At 42.7% G+C, this 13,442-nt stretch overlaps 1 protein-coding gene across 1 annotated transcript; it reads right to left on the bottom strand.

Annotated features, from left to right (window-relative positions):
* Positions 1-136: 136 nt before the first annotated feature.
* BEX1 (brain expressed X-linked 1) lies at positions 137-1,747 on the bottom strand. Its single transcript, XM_007992366.3, has 3 exons — positions 1,617-1,747; positions 1,143-1,232; positions 137-779 (listed from the first exon to the last, which is right to left on the bottom strand). The coding sequence occupies exon 3, from the start codon at positions 772-774 to the stop codon at positions 388-390; it is 387 nt and encodes a 128-aa protein (XP_007990557.1). The 5' UTR covers positions 775-779; positions 1,143-1,232; positions 1,617-1,747; the 3' UTR covers positions 137-387.
* Between the last annotated feature and the right edge of the window lie 11,695 nt (positions 1,748-13,442).

The following is a 13,442-nucleotide window of genomic DNA, read 5'->3' as shown; positions in this document are numbered from 1 at the left end:
CAGAAAATATAAAAAATACATTAACCCATCCAATAGAATGAGTTCCTATATTAATCCTTTGGTATATTTAATTTCAGTACTTTTCATGTATTAAGTAGATTAATATAATTTTTTAAACAAAAAAAGAATATAGAGATTGTTTTTTAAAGCTGCTTTATTAACTTCACAATATATAATGAGCATCTTTCCATGCAATAGGTAAAATTCTTCTGCTAACAAAAATCTTACAGACTGGTTCAAAAACACAATATTCAATTAGAAGCTGGTAATAGGAGACCCACGTAAACAAGTGACAGGTAAAGGTTTACAACAAGGGCACATCATGAACATGTAAATTTCGAAAGCAGGGGTCTGTCTCCCTAATAACTTTAGGGAAATCATCAGGATTCAGGGCATAAGGCAAAACTCATCGTGATGGTCATGGTGCGGGGGGTCAGTGCTGACTGCCCGCAGACTATGACTCAACTGCTTTTCCCTCAGCTTTTCCATCAGCTGTCTCACCTCCTCCCCAATCCTTTCCATATTCTCTTCCCTCATCCTTGCCTGTGGTTCTCCAAGCCTATGCATCATATCCCATCTATACTGCAGGATGGGCTGCCTAACACGGAACCGCCTACGATTTCCTCTAGGCACACAGTATTCACCGGCATCCAAAGGGAGGGCCAAGGGCTCCCCTTTATTAGCAACTTGCTCCTTTTCTTCCTTTTCTTCATTTTCTTGGTTGGTATTTTCCATGCTGAGATTGTTTACCGCTCGTTTGTCTTTGGACTCCATTACTCCTAGGAGACAAAAGGAGAGAGAAGGGGCTGAACAGCTGGTGAACGCTTCAGTACCGAGGACAGAGGCATGGATATTCATTTTTCAGAATTCCACGTCATGGATATCAACATGTTTTGTTTTAATTTCATGTTTCCCACCAGAGAGGCTTAGTGCGCCCACTAGGGGGCCTCCATTCGAGCCCCCCCACCCCACCCCCCGACCTCTCGTGTCTTCCCCTCCCTCCCCACAAACCCACCATTTTCCCTACAGATCCATCCCTAGATCTCCGTAGGCACCAAAATGGAGGACGAGAGATGGGGGAGTCGGGAGGGGACCTCAGACTGGACTCTGCACCCGTCCCCACCACCGTCCCTCGTACTGACCTGGGCCTATCCTTGCAGTCTCCTCCTTCTCCCGATTCTCGCCGCGAGGTGCGCCGCCGGGACACTTGGCCCCGCAGACCTGCAGATGGGCTGGGGTGCGGGGAGCGGGGGCTGCTGCAGCGGAAAGCTAGCGAGGAACCGCGGGCACCCGGCTCCTTCCCCGCTCAGGGCCCTCCTCACTGCCAGCGCCCCGCGTCTCCCGCCCCCCGTCCCCACCCTCGGCCGCCCCGCCCCCCGTGGTGTTCACCGTTTTCCTGCAAGGACTCGGGAATGGTTTTCCATCGCTCTTGGTTGCTCTGCTGCCCCTGGAGCCCCAGCCGCCCCTGCTTCCCCACCCCAGGGGACCACTATGTTCCCAAGAATGTTGGGTTGTGGAGAAAGCTGGCCGGGACCCCCTGCGCTGTTCTGCGCCCGTCAGGGGGTCGGTAAGCAGCTACTGGCCTGGTCAGGGCGCGCCGGCCCCAGGGCCCTTACCTGCTCCGCTTTCCCCTGGGCCGGATGCCAGCCCGCCGAGCGCAGGGCAGCGGGGAGCTGGTAGCTAGACGCGAGTGACGACTGCGCCGAAGGCTGCGTCGCTCTGCAGCTCCCGGTCACGTGAGGGCCGCGCGTCACCGCCAAACTCACCCTCCTTCCCACCAACCCCCACGGGCCGGCGGCCAGTCAGCTGGTACTCCCCTCTTGGAACACACAGACACCCCCCTCCTCCCGTCTGTGCGCGGTGCCCCAGTGTGCACAGCCCCGTCACTCATCTCTGTCCTCTCCAATCTGAGGGCCCACAAGTGGCATCATCGCCTTGCGGTTGGAGTTTACCCATCTTCGGTTACTCGGGAGGGTCTGTACCCTTCCTTCCCCCCACCCCAAACCCCCGGACCCTGGCCTTGGCCTTCTCTGCTTTCTCTCCTCTTCTCCATGGCTGTGTATATGCTTCCTAATAATTCCTCTTTAATTCCTTTTTAAAAATCAGCATGCTTCACAAAATTGAAAATAATCAAATTTTATTTTTGAAAGAAACACTTCAACCTGGGAAAGTAATATATTTATATATAGTTTATGTTCATCTATAGCACACAGAAAACATTTTCTCTGGGCTCCACACCATCATTTTTAGAGCATTCTCACTTGTTTGAAATTTTTATGGGAAAAAAGGAGAGAAAATTTTCCTGAACACAGTTGGTGTTTTCAAAATAATCTGTGAAGTAAATCTTCAGGGAACAGTTTTGTTGTCAGATCTTGGCCATTTCACGTAAATAATCTACCTTTTTATCCTTCTGAGACAAATTTCAAATTTAATAAACATTTTTATTTTATTCTATTATAATAAACATTCATTAAATATAAAAAAACATTTGCTGACAACTAATGCCACCTGCTAAAATTAGTGGCTTTCACTGTTGATGGTTTGAAGACCTAAGCAAAAGGAAGAGCTGTGAGGCCAAGGCAGGTTGAGTGATGCAGAGATAGAGCATCCCTGCCCTGACAAGAGGCTGGGAAGGTGCTGATCTTCCACTGTTATATTACAGAGCTTCTTAATTCTTAAGTTCAGACTCCTAATTCTGTTGCTTACTCCAAAAATATAGATGGACATGTGACCAAGGTGGTGACCTTAATATATCACTTTACCTCCTTCCCTCCATTTCTTCCCCAAATTCCCACCTAGTGACTCACTTCTGAGCATAGTTGGGAGGTCTCTTCCCATTCTGGAAACCAGAATAGGGCTTTTCTACAGCTCTGTGGTGAGAGATTCCAAGAAAAGCCTAGAAGTAATTGAGGAGGTGGGAGGAGTGGGGAGCAGTTCTCAAATCTGCTTGCTCTCTTCTCTTTTTCACCCACCCCAGGGAAAAGCCTCTTTGGGACATTTTTGCTATCTCTCACCTGACTTTTGTAGTGCAGAATACTGAGACCCTCACCCTAACTGTCTCACCTCCAGGTCACCCAGAAGAGCCTCATCTTGCTGCAGGGTCACTATCTGCCAGTCCATGCCCACTCTGATACCTCTTCATTTATGCTAGGGCCTGAGGAACACTCTCCACTGACCATTCTTACTATATTGGCTTTCTCAACTCAGAAGCCCTTAATACTACTATTTCTTCTTTTTCTTCTTCTTTCTTCCTTCTTCTCTCTCCTCTCTTCTTCCTTCTTCTTCTTCTCCTTCTTCTTTCCTCCTCCTCCACCTCCTCCTCCTCCTCCTTCTTCTTCTTCTCTTCTTCCTCTCTCTCTCTCATCACTTCTTCTCACCTTAGACATGTTTATTTTCCTTTGTTTTTTACCTTAGTACTCACCCATTGACCAACCCAGAAACGTGGCTATTATCCTTGAATCGCTTTACATTGTCCCTCATATTCAAATAATAACCAAGTCTGGTTAAGTCTCTATTTATTTATTTATTTATTTATTTATTTATTTATTTATTTAGATGGAGACTCACTCTGTCAGCCAGGCTGGAGTGCAGTGGCACGATCTTGGTTCACTACAACCTCTGCCTCCCGGGTTCAAGGGATATTCCTGCCTCAGCCTCCAGAGTAGCTGGGACTACAGGTGCATGCCACCATGCTCAGCTAATTTTTCTTTTTCTTTTTCTTTTTAGTAGAGATGGGGGTTCAGCCATGTTAGCCCCACTGGTTTCAAACTCCTGACCTTAGGTGATCCGCCAACCTCGGCCTCCTGATTGCTGGGATTACAGGCGTGAGCTACTGCACCCAGCCTCAATTGATCTTTTAGAAACAACTTTATGGAGATACAATTTACAAACCATAAGATTTGCCCATTTAAAGTGTAAAATTCAATGGTTTTTAGTATATTCACAGATACATGCAATCATCATCACAGTCAACTTTAGGATATTTTCATCACCTCCAAAAGCGACCTCCTGGCTGGGCGCGGTGGCTCACACCTGTAATCCCAGCACTTTGGGAGGCTGAGGCGGGTGGATCACGAGGTCAGGAGATCGAGACCATCCTGGCTAACACGGTGAAACTCCATGTCTACTAAAAGTACAAAAAAATTAGCCGGGCGTGGTGGCGGGCGCCTGTAGTCCCAGCTACTCCGGAGGCTGAGGCAGGAGAATGGCCTGAACCCAGGAGACGGAGCTTGCAGTGAGCGGAGATGGAGCCACTGCACTCCAGCCTGGGCGACAGAGAGACTTTGTCTCAAAAAAAAAAAAAAAAGGCGACCTCCTATTCTTTTGCTATCACTCTCCTAGTCCCCCATCCTCTTCATACCAAAGCAACTACTAATACGTTTTCTGTCTATAGATTTCCCTATTTTGACATTTCATAGGAATGAAATTGTATAATATGTATTCTTTGGAAATTGGATTTTTTATTTAGCATGATGTTTTTAAGCTTTATGATTCCAATATGATTACTCATTTGAGGAACTGCCAAACTATTTTCCAAAGTGGCTGAATATTTTACATTCCTATCAATAGTGTATGACGGTTTTGATTTCTCCATATTCTTGTCAACATCTGTTATTATCTGAAATTTTGATTCCAGCCATTTTAGTGGGGGTGAAGTGGTATATCATGGTGGTTTTTATTTGCATATCCTTGATGACTAATAATGTGGTACATCTTTTCATGTGCTTACTGGTCATTTGTATATCCTCCTTGGATCAATGTCTATTCAGATCTTTGTGCACTTTTTATTTGAGTTATTTTTCTTTTTATTATTGAGTTGCAAGCGTTTTTATATATTCTAGACAGAAATCCCTCACTACATATATGATTTGCAGATATTTTAGCCCATTCTGTGGATTTTTTAATCACTTTCATAATGGTGCCTTTTGAAACACAATGGTGTTTGGCCAGGCACAGTGGCTCATGCCTGTAATTCCAGCAATTTGGGAGGCCAAGGCGGGTGAATCACTTGAAGTCAGGAGTTTGAGACCAGCCTGGCCAGCATGGTGAAACCCCGCCTTTACTAAAAATACAAAAAATTAACCGAGTGTGGCGGCACCTGCCTGTAGTCCCAGCTACTCAGGAGGCTGAGGCAGGAGAATTGCTTGAACCTGGGAGGTGGAGGTTGCAGTGAGCCGAGATTGCACCACTGCACTCCGGCCTGAGCCGCAGATCGAGACCCTGTCTCAAAAGGAAAAAAAAAAAAAAGAGAGAGAGAGAGAGAGAAGAAAAGAAACACAATAGTTTTTAATTTTGATGAAGTCTAGATTATCTTTTTCTTTGCTGCTCCTGGTATTGGTGTCATATCTAAGAATCTTTTGAATTCAAGAGTCATTTGAATCTAAGAATCTTTTGTAATCCAAGGTCACAAATATTTATCCCTGTATTTTCCTCTAAGAGTTTTATAGTTCTAGCTCTTCCATTTAGGTCTTTGACTCAGTTTGAACTAATTTTTTATAAGGCGAGAGGTAAGAGTGTAACTTCATTCTTTTATATGTGGCTATCCAGTTGGCCCAGCACCTTTTGTTGAAAAGACTATTATTTCTCCACTGAATTGTCTTGGAACCTTTGTCAAAATTCAGTTGAGATTAGTCATGTTGTTTTACTTTTGGACTCTCAAAACAATTCCATTGGTTGGGTGTGGTGGCTCACGCCTGTAATCCCAACACTTTGGGAGGCTAAGGGGGGCAGATCACTTGAGGTCAGGAGTTTGAGACCAGCCTGGGCAACATGGCAAAACCCTGTTCCTACTAAAAAAAAATAGAAAAATTAGCTGGGAGTAGTGGAGCATGCTTGTAGTCCTAGCTACTCAAGAGGCCGAGGCAGTAGAATCACTTGAACACAGGAGGTGGAGGTTGCAGTAAGCTGAGATCGTGCCACTGCACCCCAGCCCGGGTGACAGAATGAGACTCCATCTCAAGAAATAAAAATAAAATAAAATAAAATAAAAAAATAAAAATAAAAGCCAGAAATTATTAAGTGTAGTGAGGAAGGCATGTCAAAAGCCAAAATAGGGCCAGGTGTGGTGGCTCTCGCCTGTAATTCCAGCACTTTGGGAGGCTGAGGTAGGCAGATTACGAGGTCAGGACTTTGAGACCAGCCTGGCCAACATGGTGAAACACCATCTCTACTAAAAATACAAACATTAGCCAGGCGTGGTGGTGTGTGCCTGTAATCCCAGCTACTCAGGAGGCTGAGGCAAGAGAATCGCTTGAACCCGGGAGGTGGAGGTTGCAGTGAGCCAGGACTGTGCCAGTGCACTCTAGCCTGGGCACAAAAAGGCAAAACATCCTTATTGCTAATATGGAGAAAGTTTTAGTGGTCTGAATAGATCAAACCAGCCACAACACTCCCTTAAGCCAAAGCCTAATGCAGAGCAAGGCATTAACTCTCTTCAGTTGTGTGAAGGTTGAGAGAGGTGAAGAAGGTGCAGAAGAAAAGTTTGAATCTAGCAAAGGCTGGTTCACGAAATTTGAGAAAAGACGTTATCTCTATAACATAACAGCACAAGGTAAAACAGCAAGTGCTGATATAGAAGCTACAGCAAGTTACCCAGAAGATTTAGCCAAGATAATTGATGAAGGTGGCTACACTAAATGACAAATGTTCAATGTAGATGAAACAACCTTCCATTGGAAGAAGATGCTATCTAATACTTTCATAGCTAGTGAGAAGTCAATGCATGACTTCAAAGCTTTAAAGAACAGACTCACTCTCCTTAGGGGCTTATGCAACTGGTGACCTGAAGTTGAAGCCAATGCTCATTGACTATTCTGAATATCCTAGGGTCCTAAGGAATTTTGCTAAATCTACTCTACTTGTGCTCTAGAAATGGAACAACCAACCAAGCCTGGATGACAGCATATATGTTTACAGCATGGTTTATTGAATATTTTAAATTAACTACTGAGACCTATTGCTCAGTAAAAAAGATTCCTTTCAAAATATTACTGCTTATTGACAATGTACCTAGTTACTGAAGAGCTCTGATGAAGATGTGCAGTGATCAATGTTATTTTCGTAGCTGCTAATACAGCATCCATTTTGCAGCCCATGGATCAAGAAGTAATTTCAACTTTCAAGGTTTATTATTTAAGAAATACATTTCATAAGACAACAGTTGCCATAGATAGTGATTCCTCTTATGGATTAGGGCAAAGTAAATTGACAATCTTCTGGAAGGGATTCATCATTCTAAATGTTATTAAGAACATTTCTGAATCATGGGAGGAGGTCAAAATATCAACATTAACAGGAGTTTGGAAGAAGTTGATTCCAATTATCATGGATGACTTTGAGGGTTTCAAGACTTTAGTAGAGGAAGTCACCGCGGATATGGTGGAAACAGCAAGAGAACTAGAATTAGAAATAGAGCCTGGTCCGGGCACGGTGGCTCACGCCTGTAATCCCAGCACTTTGGGAGACTGAGGCAGGCAGATCACAAGGTCAGGAGTTCGAGACCAGCCCGACCATCATAGTGAAACCACATCCCTACTAAAAATACAAAAATTAGCCAGGTGTGGTGGCACGCGCCCATAATCCCAGCTATTCAGGAGGCTGAGGCAGGAGAATCGCTTGAACCCGGGAGATGGAGGTTTCAGTGAGCCAACATTACACCATTTTACTCCAGCCTGGGTGACACAGCAAGACTCCATCTCAAAAAAAAAAAGAAAAAAGAAAAAAGAAAAAAAAAGGTAGAGCCTCAAGATGTGAATAAATTGCTGCAATGTTATGATAAAACTTAAATGGATGAGGAGTTGTTTCTTATGGATGAGCAAAGAAAGTGGCTTCTTGAGATAGAATCTACTCCTGGTGAAGATGCTGTGAACAATGTTGAAATGACAACAAAGGATTTAAAATATGCCATGAACTTAGTTGATACAGCAATGGCAACGTTTGAGAAGATTGATTCCAATTTTGAAAGAAGTTCTACTGTGGGTAAATGCTATCAAACAGCATCACATGCTACAGAGAAATCTTTCACGTAAGGCAGAGTCGATCAGTGGAGCAACAACTTCATTATTGGCTGGGCGTGGTGGCTCACGCCTGTAATCCCAGCACTTCGGGAGGCCAAGGCGGGTGAATCACAAGGTCAGGAGATCGAGACCATCCTGACTAACACGGTGAAACCCTGTCTCTCCTGAAAACACAAAAAATTAGCCAGAAGTGGTGGCGGGCACCTGTAGTCCCAGCTACTTGGGAGGTTGAGGCAGGAGAATGGTGTGAACCTGGGAGGCGGAGCTTGCAGTGAGTGGAGATCATGCCACTGCATTCCAGCCTGGGCGACAGAGCAAGAAAAAAAAACACTTCATTGTTGTCTTTTTTTAAATGTAAGAGTCAGAGGTCTCACTAGGTTGACCAGGCTGAACTCAAACTTCTGTAGTCAAGGGATACTCTCTCCTCAGCCTCCCAGGTGTCTGGGACTACAGGCATGTGCCACTGTACCCAGCCATTGTTGCCTTATTTTAACAGATTGCCACAACCAACCCAATCTTCAGCAACCATCACCCTGATCAACAAGCAGCCGTTAACATTGAGGTAAGACCATTTATCCTTTCAGCAAAAAGATTATGACTCACTGAAGGCTCGGATGATCATTAGCATTTTTTAGCAATAAAGTGTTTTAAAATTACGTTATTTACATTTTTTTTCTTTTTTCTGAGATGGAATCTCGCTCTGTCCCCAGGCTGGAGTGCAGTGGCACAATCTTGGCCCACCGCAAGCTCCACCTCCCAGGTTCACGCCATTCTTTTGCCTCAGCCTCCCAAGTAGCTGGGACTACAGGTGCCCGCCACCATGCCCAGCTAATTTTTTGTATTTTTAGTAGAGACGGGGTTTCACCGTGTTAGCCAGGATGGTCTCGATCTCCTGACCTCGTGATCCACCCGTCTCGACCTCCCAAAGTGCTGGGATTACAGGCGTGAGCCACGTGCCCAGCCAACATTTTTCTAAACATAATGCTATTGCACACTTAATAGACTATAGTGCAGTGTAAATATAACTTTTGAAATAATTTCAAAGGTATTACAAGAAAACTATAGAACAGTACCCCTTATGGATACTGATGCAAATATCCTCAAAAAAATACTTGCAAGCTAAATTCAACAGGATATTAAAAGGTTATACACGATGACTAAGTGGGATTTATTCCTGGAATACAAGTGTGCTTCAACATATAAAAATCAAGTAATGTAATGTACCACATTAACAGAATGAAGGGGGAAAATGCACATAATTATCTCAATTTAGAAAAAGCATTTGACAAAACTTATACCCTTTCACAATTGAAAACACTCAATAAACTAGGAATAGAAGGAAATTATGTTAACGTAATAAAGGCCATATATGAAAAACCCACAAGTAAAATCATACTCAATGGTGAGAGACTGAAAATTTTTCCTCTAAGATTGGAATAAGAAAAGAATGCCCACTCATGCCATTTCTATTCAACACAGTACTGGAAGTCCTAGCCAGAACAATTAAGCAAGCAAAATAAGTAAAAAGGCATTCAGGTTAGACAAGAAATAAAATTAGTTAGTCCTGTTTGCAGTGGAAATAATTTTATACGTGGAAAATCCTAAAGACTCCACCAAAAATCTGTGAGAAGTAATAAATGAATTCAGCAATGTTGATGGCTACAAAATCAATATACAAGGCTGGGTGTAGTAACTCATTCCTCTAATCCCAGTACTTTGGGAGGCTGAGGTGAGAGCATTGCTTGAGGCCATGAGTTTGAGACCAGCCTGGGCAATATAGCAAGACTCTGATCTACAAAAAAAATTATTTTAAAAATTAGCCACCTGTGGTGGTACATGCCTATAGTCCTAGCAACTCAGGAGGCTGAAACAGGAGGATTGCCTGAGTGCAGGAGTTCAAGGTTACAGTGAGCTATGATCACACCACTGCACTCCAGCCTGAGTGACAGAGTGAAACTCTGGCTCTTAAAAAAAAAATTATTTACATTTCTATACACTAACAGTGAGCAATCTGAAAGAATAATTAAAAAACAATTCCATTTAAAGTACTTATGATTAAACTTAACCAAGGAAGCGAAAGACTTGTACACTAAAAAGTACAAAATGTTACTGAAAGAAATTTAAGAAGACAAATAAATGCAAGACATCCTGTGTTCATGGATTAGAAGACATTGTATTGTTAAAATATCAATACTACCCAAAGTGATCTATGGATTCAATGCAATCCCTATCGACATCACAATGATTTTCTTGCAGAAATCAAAATCTATCCTAAAATTCATATGGAAACTCAAAGGACCCGATTAGCCAAAACAATCTTGAAAAAGAACAAAGTTTGAAGTCTCCCACATCCTGATTTCAAAGCTGAATACAATGATACAGTAATCAAAACAGTGGTACTGGCAGAATGACAGACATGTAAACAAATAGAATTGGTAGTCTAAAAACAAATCCTGGCATAAATGGTCAAATGCTTTTCAACAGGGTGCAAAGAGTGTTCAGTGAGGAAAGTACAGTCTTTTCAACAAATGTTGTTGTGAAAACTGGATATCCACACAGGAAAGAATGAAGTTATACCCTTACATTATACCATAAACAAAAATTAACTCAAAATGGATGAAAGATAAAATTATAAGAGCTAAAAGCATGAAACTCTTAGCAGAAGACACAGGGACAAGCCTCATAATATTGGATGTCACAATGATTTCTTGGATATGACACTAGAAGAACAGGAAACAAAAGAAAATAACAGATAAATTGTACTACATCAAAATGAAAGACTTTTGTGCATCAGAGGATGTAGCAATGGAATGAAAAGGGAAAATATTTTCAAATCATATATCTGATAAGAGATTAATATCTAGAAAATATAAAGAACTCCCACAACTCAGCAAGAACAACAACAGAAAACAACCCAATTCAAAAATGGGCAAAGGACTTAGACATTTCTCCAAAGAAGACATACAAGTAGCAATAAACACATGAAAGATTTTAAGTGTGTTTTGGATAAAGAGCCAAGAATGTGGTTGGATATCTTTTGCTAAAGACATTTAATGTGTGATTAATAAATCCAATCAATCCTCTAAGCCCAATCAAGGAAAAATATATAGTATCCAGAAAGGATCTGTGGATAATCCTCGTCTGATGGCATGGATCCCTTTGACACACACAGGAGACCCACAAGGTTTTTTTAGAAGAACGTTATACCACTAAAAACACTGCCAGCTTGACCTGAAGAAAACAAAAAAAGGGAAAAATGAAAGAAAGCTATCAGACATCTAGGATTCTACAGGCAGTAAAAAGGATGATAGAGTTACTTGACTGTTAACATCTGACATCCTTTAAGATAAAGGAAGAAAGACTCAGAGGGCAGAGCCATGGATACAGAGGAGGAGGCCAGTAGAGCAGTGATGCCTTTGTGGCCCAGACAATAAAGCATCAAGCCCCAGAGGGTAATTCTCAGGCCTTGAAACCCTGCCAGGTTTCTGTTTTTTGTTTTTTAAGGCAGAATCTCACTCTGTCGCCCAGGCTGAAGTGCAGTGGTGTAATTTTGGCTCAGTGCAACCTCTACCTCCCGGGTTCAAACAATTCTCCTGCCTCAGCCTCCCGAGTAGCTAGGATTACAGGTGCCTGCCACCATGCCTGGCTCATTTTTGTATTTTTAGTAGAGACAGGGTTTCACCATGTTGGCCAGGCTGGTCTAAAATTCCAGACCTCAAGTGATCCACCTGCCTCAGCCTCCCAAAGTGCTGGGATTATAAGTGTGAGCCACCACGCCCAGCAAAACCCTGCTAGATTTCAAACATGCTTGGATCAGTGACTGCTTTTATTATTTCATATTCTCCCCTTCAGAATGGGGATGTGTATTCTATACCTGTCCTGCCAATGAATTTTGGAAGCAGGTTGCTTGTTTTCTGGTTTTACAAGTCCACAGATGGAAAGGAATTTTGCCCCTACATGGTTCATAGATCAGATTTCACTCATACCTGCTTTAGATGATATTTGGGACTTTTTGAGTTGATGGTATTTAGACAGGATATGTGACTTACAGTTGATGCTGGACTGCATTCACTTTTGGATATGGTGGGACGGGGTGAATGTATTTTTCACATTAGATGGATAGGAATTTTCAGGGACCAGAGGGTACAACGTAGGAGGTTGAAGAGTGGCCTCCAAAAGATATGTCACCTGGAACTTCAGAATGGGACTTTATTTGGAATAAATGTCTTTGCAGATATTAATGTAGGGATCTAGATATGAAATTACCCTGGATTAGGGTGAACTATAAATCCAGTGAGTGACTTTGAAAGGAAAGAAGACACTGAAAAAAAGACAATGTGAAGATGGAGGCAGAGATACCAGTTATGCTGCCACAAGCTAAAAATCATCAGCAGCAACCAGAAGCTGGAAGAGGCAAGGAAGAATTCTCCGCTAGAGCCTTTGGACAGAGCATGGCCCTACTGGCATCTTGATTCTGGATTTCTGACCTCCAGAACTGTGAGAAAAGAAATCTGTGCAGTTTTAAACCACCTAGTTTGTGGTACTTTATTATGGCAGCTCTAGGAAACTACTACGTCAATACAGACACGATTCCCCACATGCACATGTGCGTGCACACACACAATGTTATTTTTCTGAAAATGTTTTTAGCTTTTTCTTCTAAATTACCATCTTATCTCAATGACTGCAGTTATGTTTTTGTAGTTATTATAGTTGGATAGCTTTTCATAGATTTTGGGGGGCCACTGCAATTGCTTTTTTATTTTTTACTTTGAAATTATTATTACTACTATTTTGGAGACAGGGTGTTGCTCTGTCACCCAGGCTGAAGTGCAGTGGTGCAATCTCGGCTCAGTGCAACCTCTGTTTCCTGGGTTCAAGCGATTCTCCTGCCTCAGCCTCCAGAGTAGCTGGGACTACAGGCATGTATCACCATACCTGGCTAATTTTTGTAGTTTTAGTAGAGACAAGGTTTCACCATTTTGGTCAGGCTGGTCTTGAACACCTGACAAGTGATCCGTCTGCCTCAGCCTGCCAAAGTGCTGGGATTACAGGCTTGAGCCACCGTGCCCAGCTGCAACTCCTTTTTATAACGATTTGAGATTGATATCACTTTCCCTTCTCTCTACTGATTTCTTTATATATGAAGACTATTAATCCTATGTCCATCATATATGTGGGCAATTTTTTCTTCCCAGGTTTTCATGCATTCTTTAATGCTATTTTTCCCCAAATGGGTTGTTTTTAAATTTGAATAGATTTGTATGGCTAAGAAAGTAATAATGTTCTCTGCATAAAAAATATCTTACTTGATGGACTAGGGACATAGAATATTAGCCTCCAGGTTTAACAGGGTTAGAGAGCACTCCCCACCTTGGAAGCCACATGGGCCTCTGGAGCACAGCTCTGTCCTAAGGCTGGGTCCAA

Source organism: Chlorocebus sabaeus, chromosome X (assembly GCF_047675955.1).
Source record: "Chlorocebus sabaeus isolate Y175 chromosome X, mChlSab1.0.hap1, whole genome shotgun sequence".
Lineage (NCBI taxonomy): Eukaryota > Metazoa > Chordata > Mammalia > Primates > Cercopithecidae > Chlorocebus > Chlorocebus sabaeus.
The sequence above is the reverse complement of the archived record's forward strand: the minus strand, read 5'-3'. Positions and strand labels throughout refer to the sequence as shown.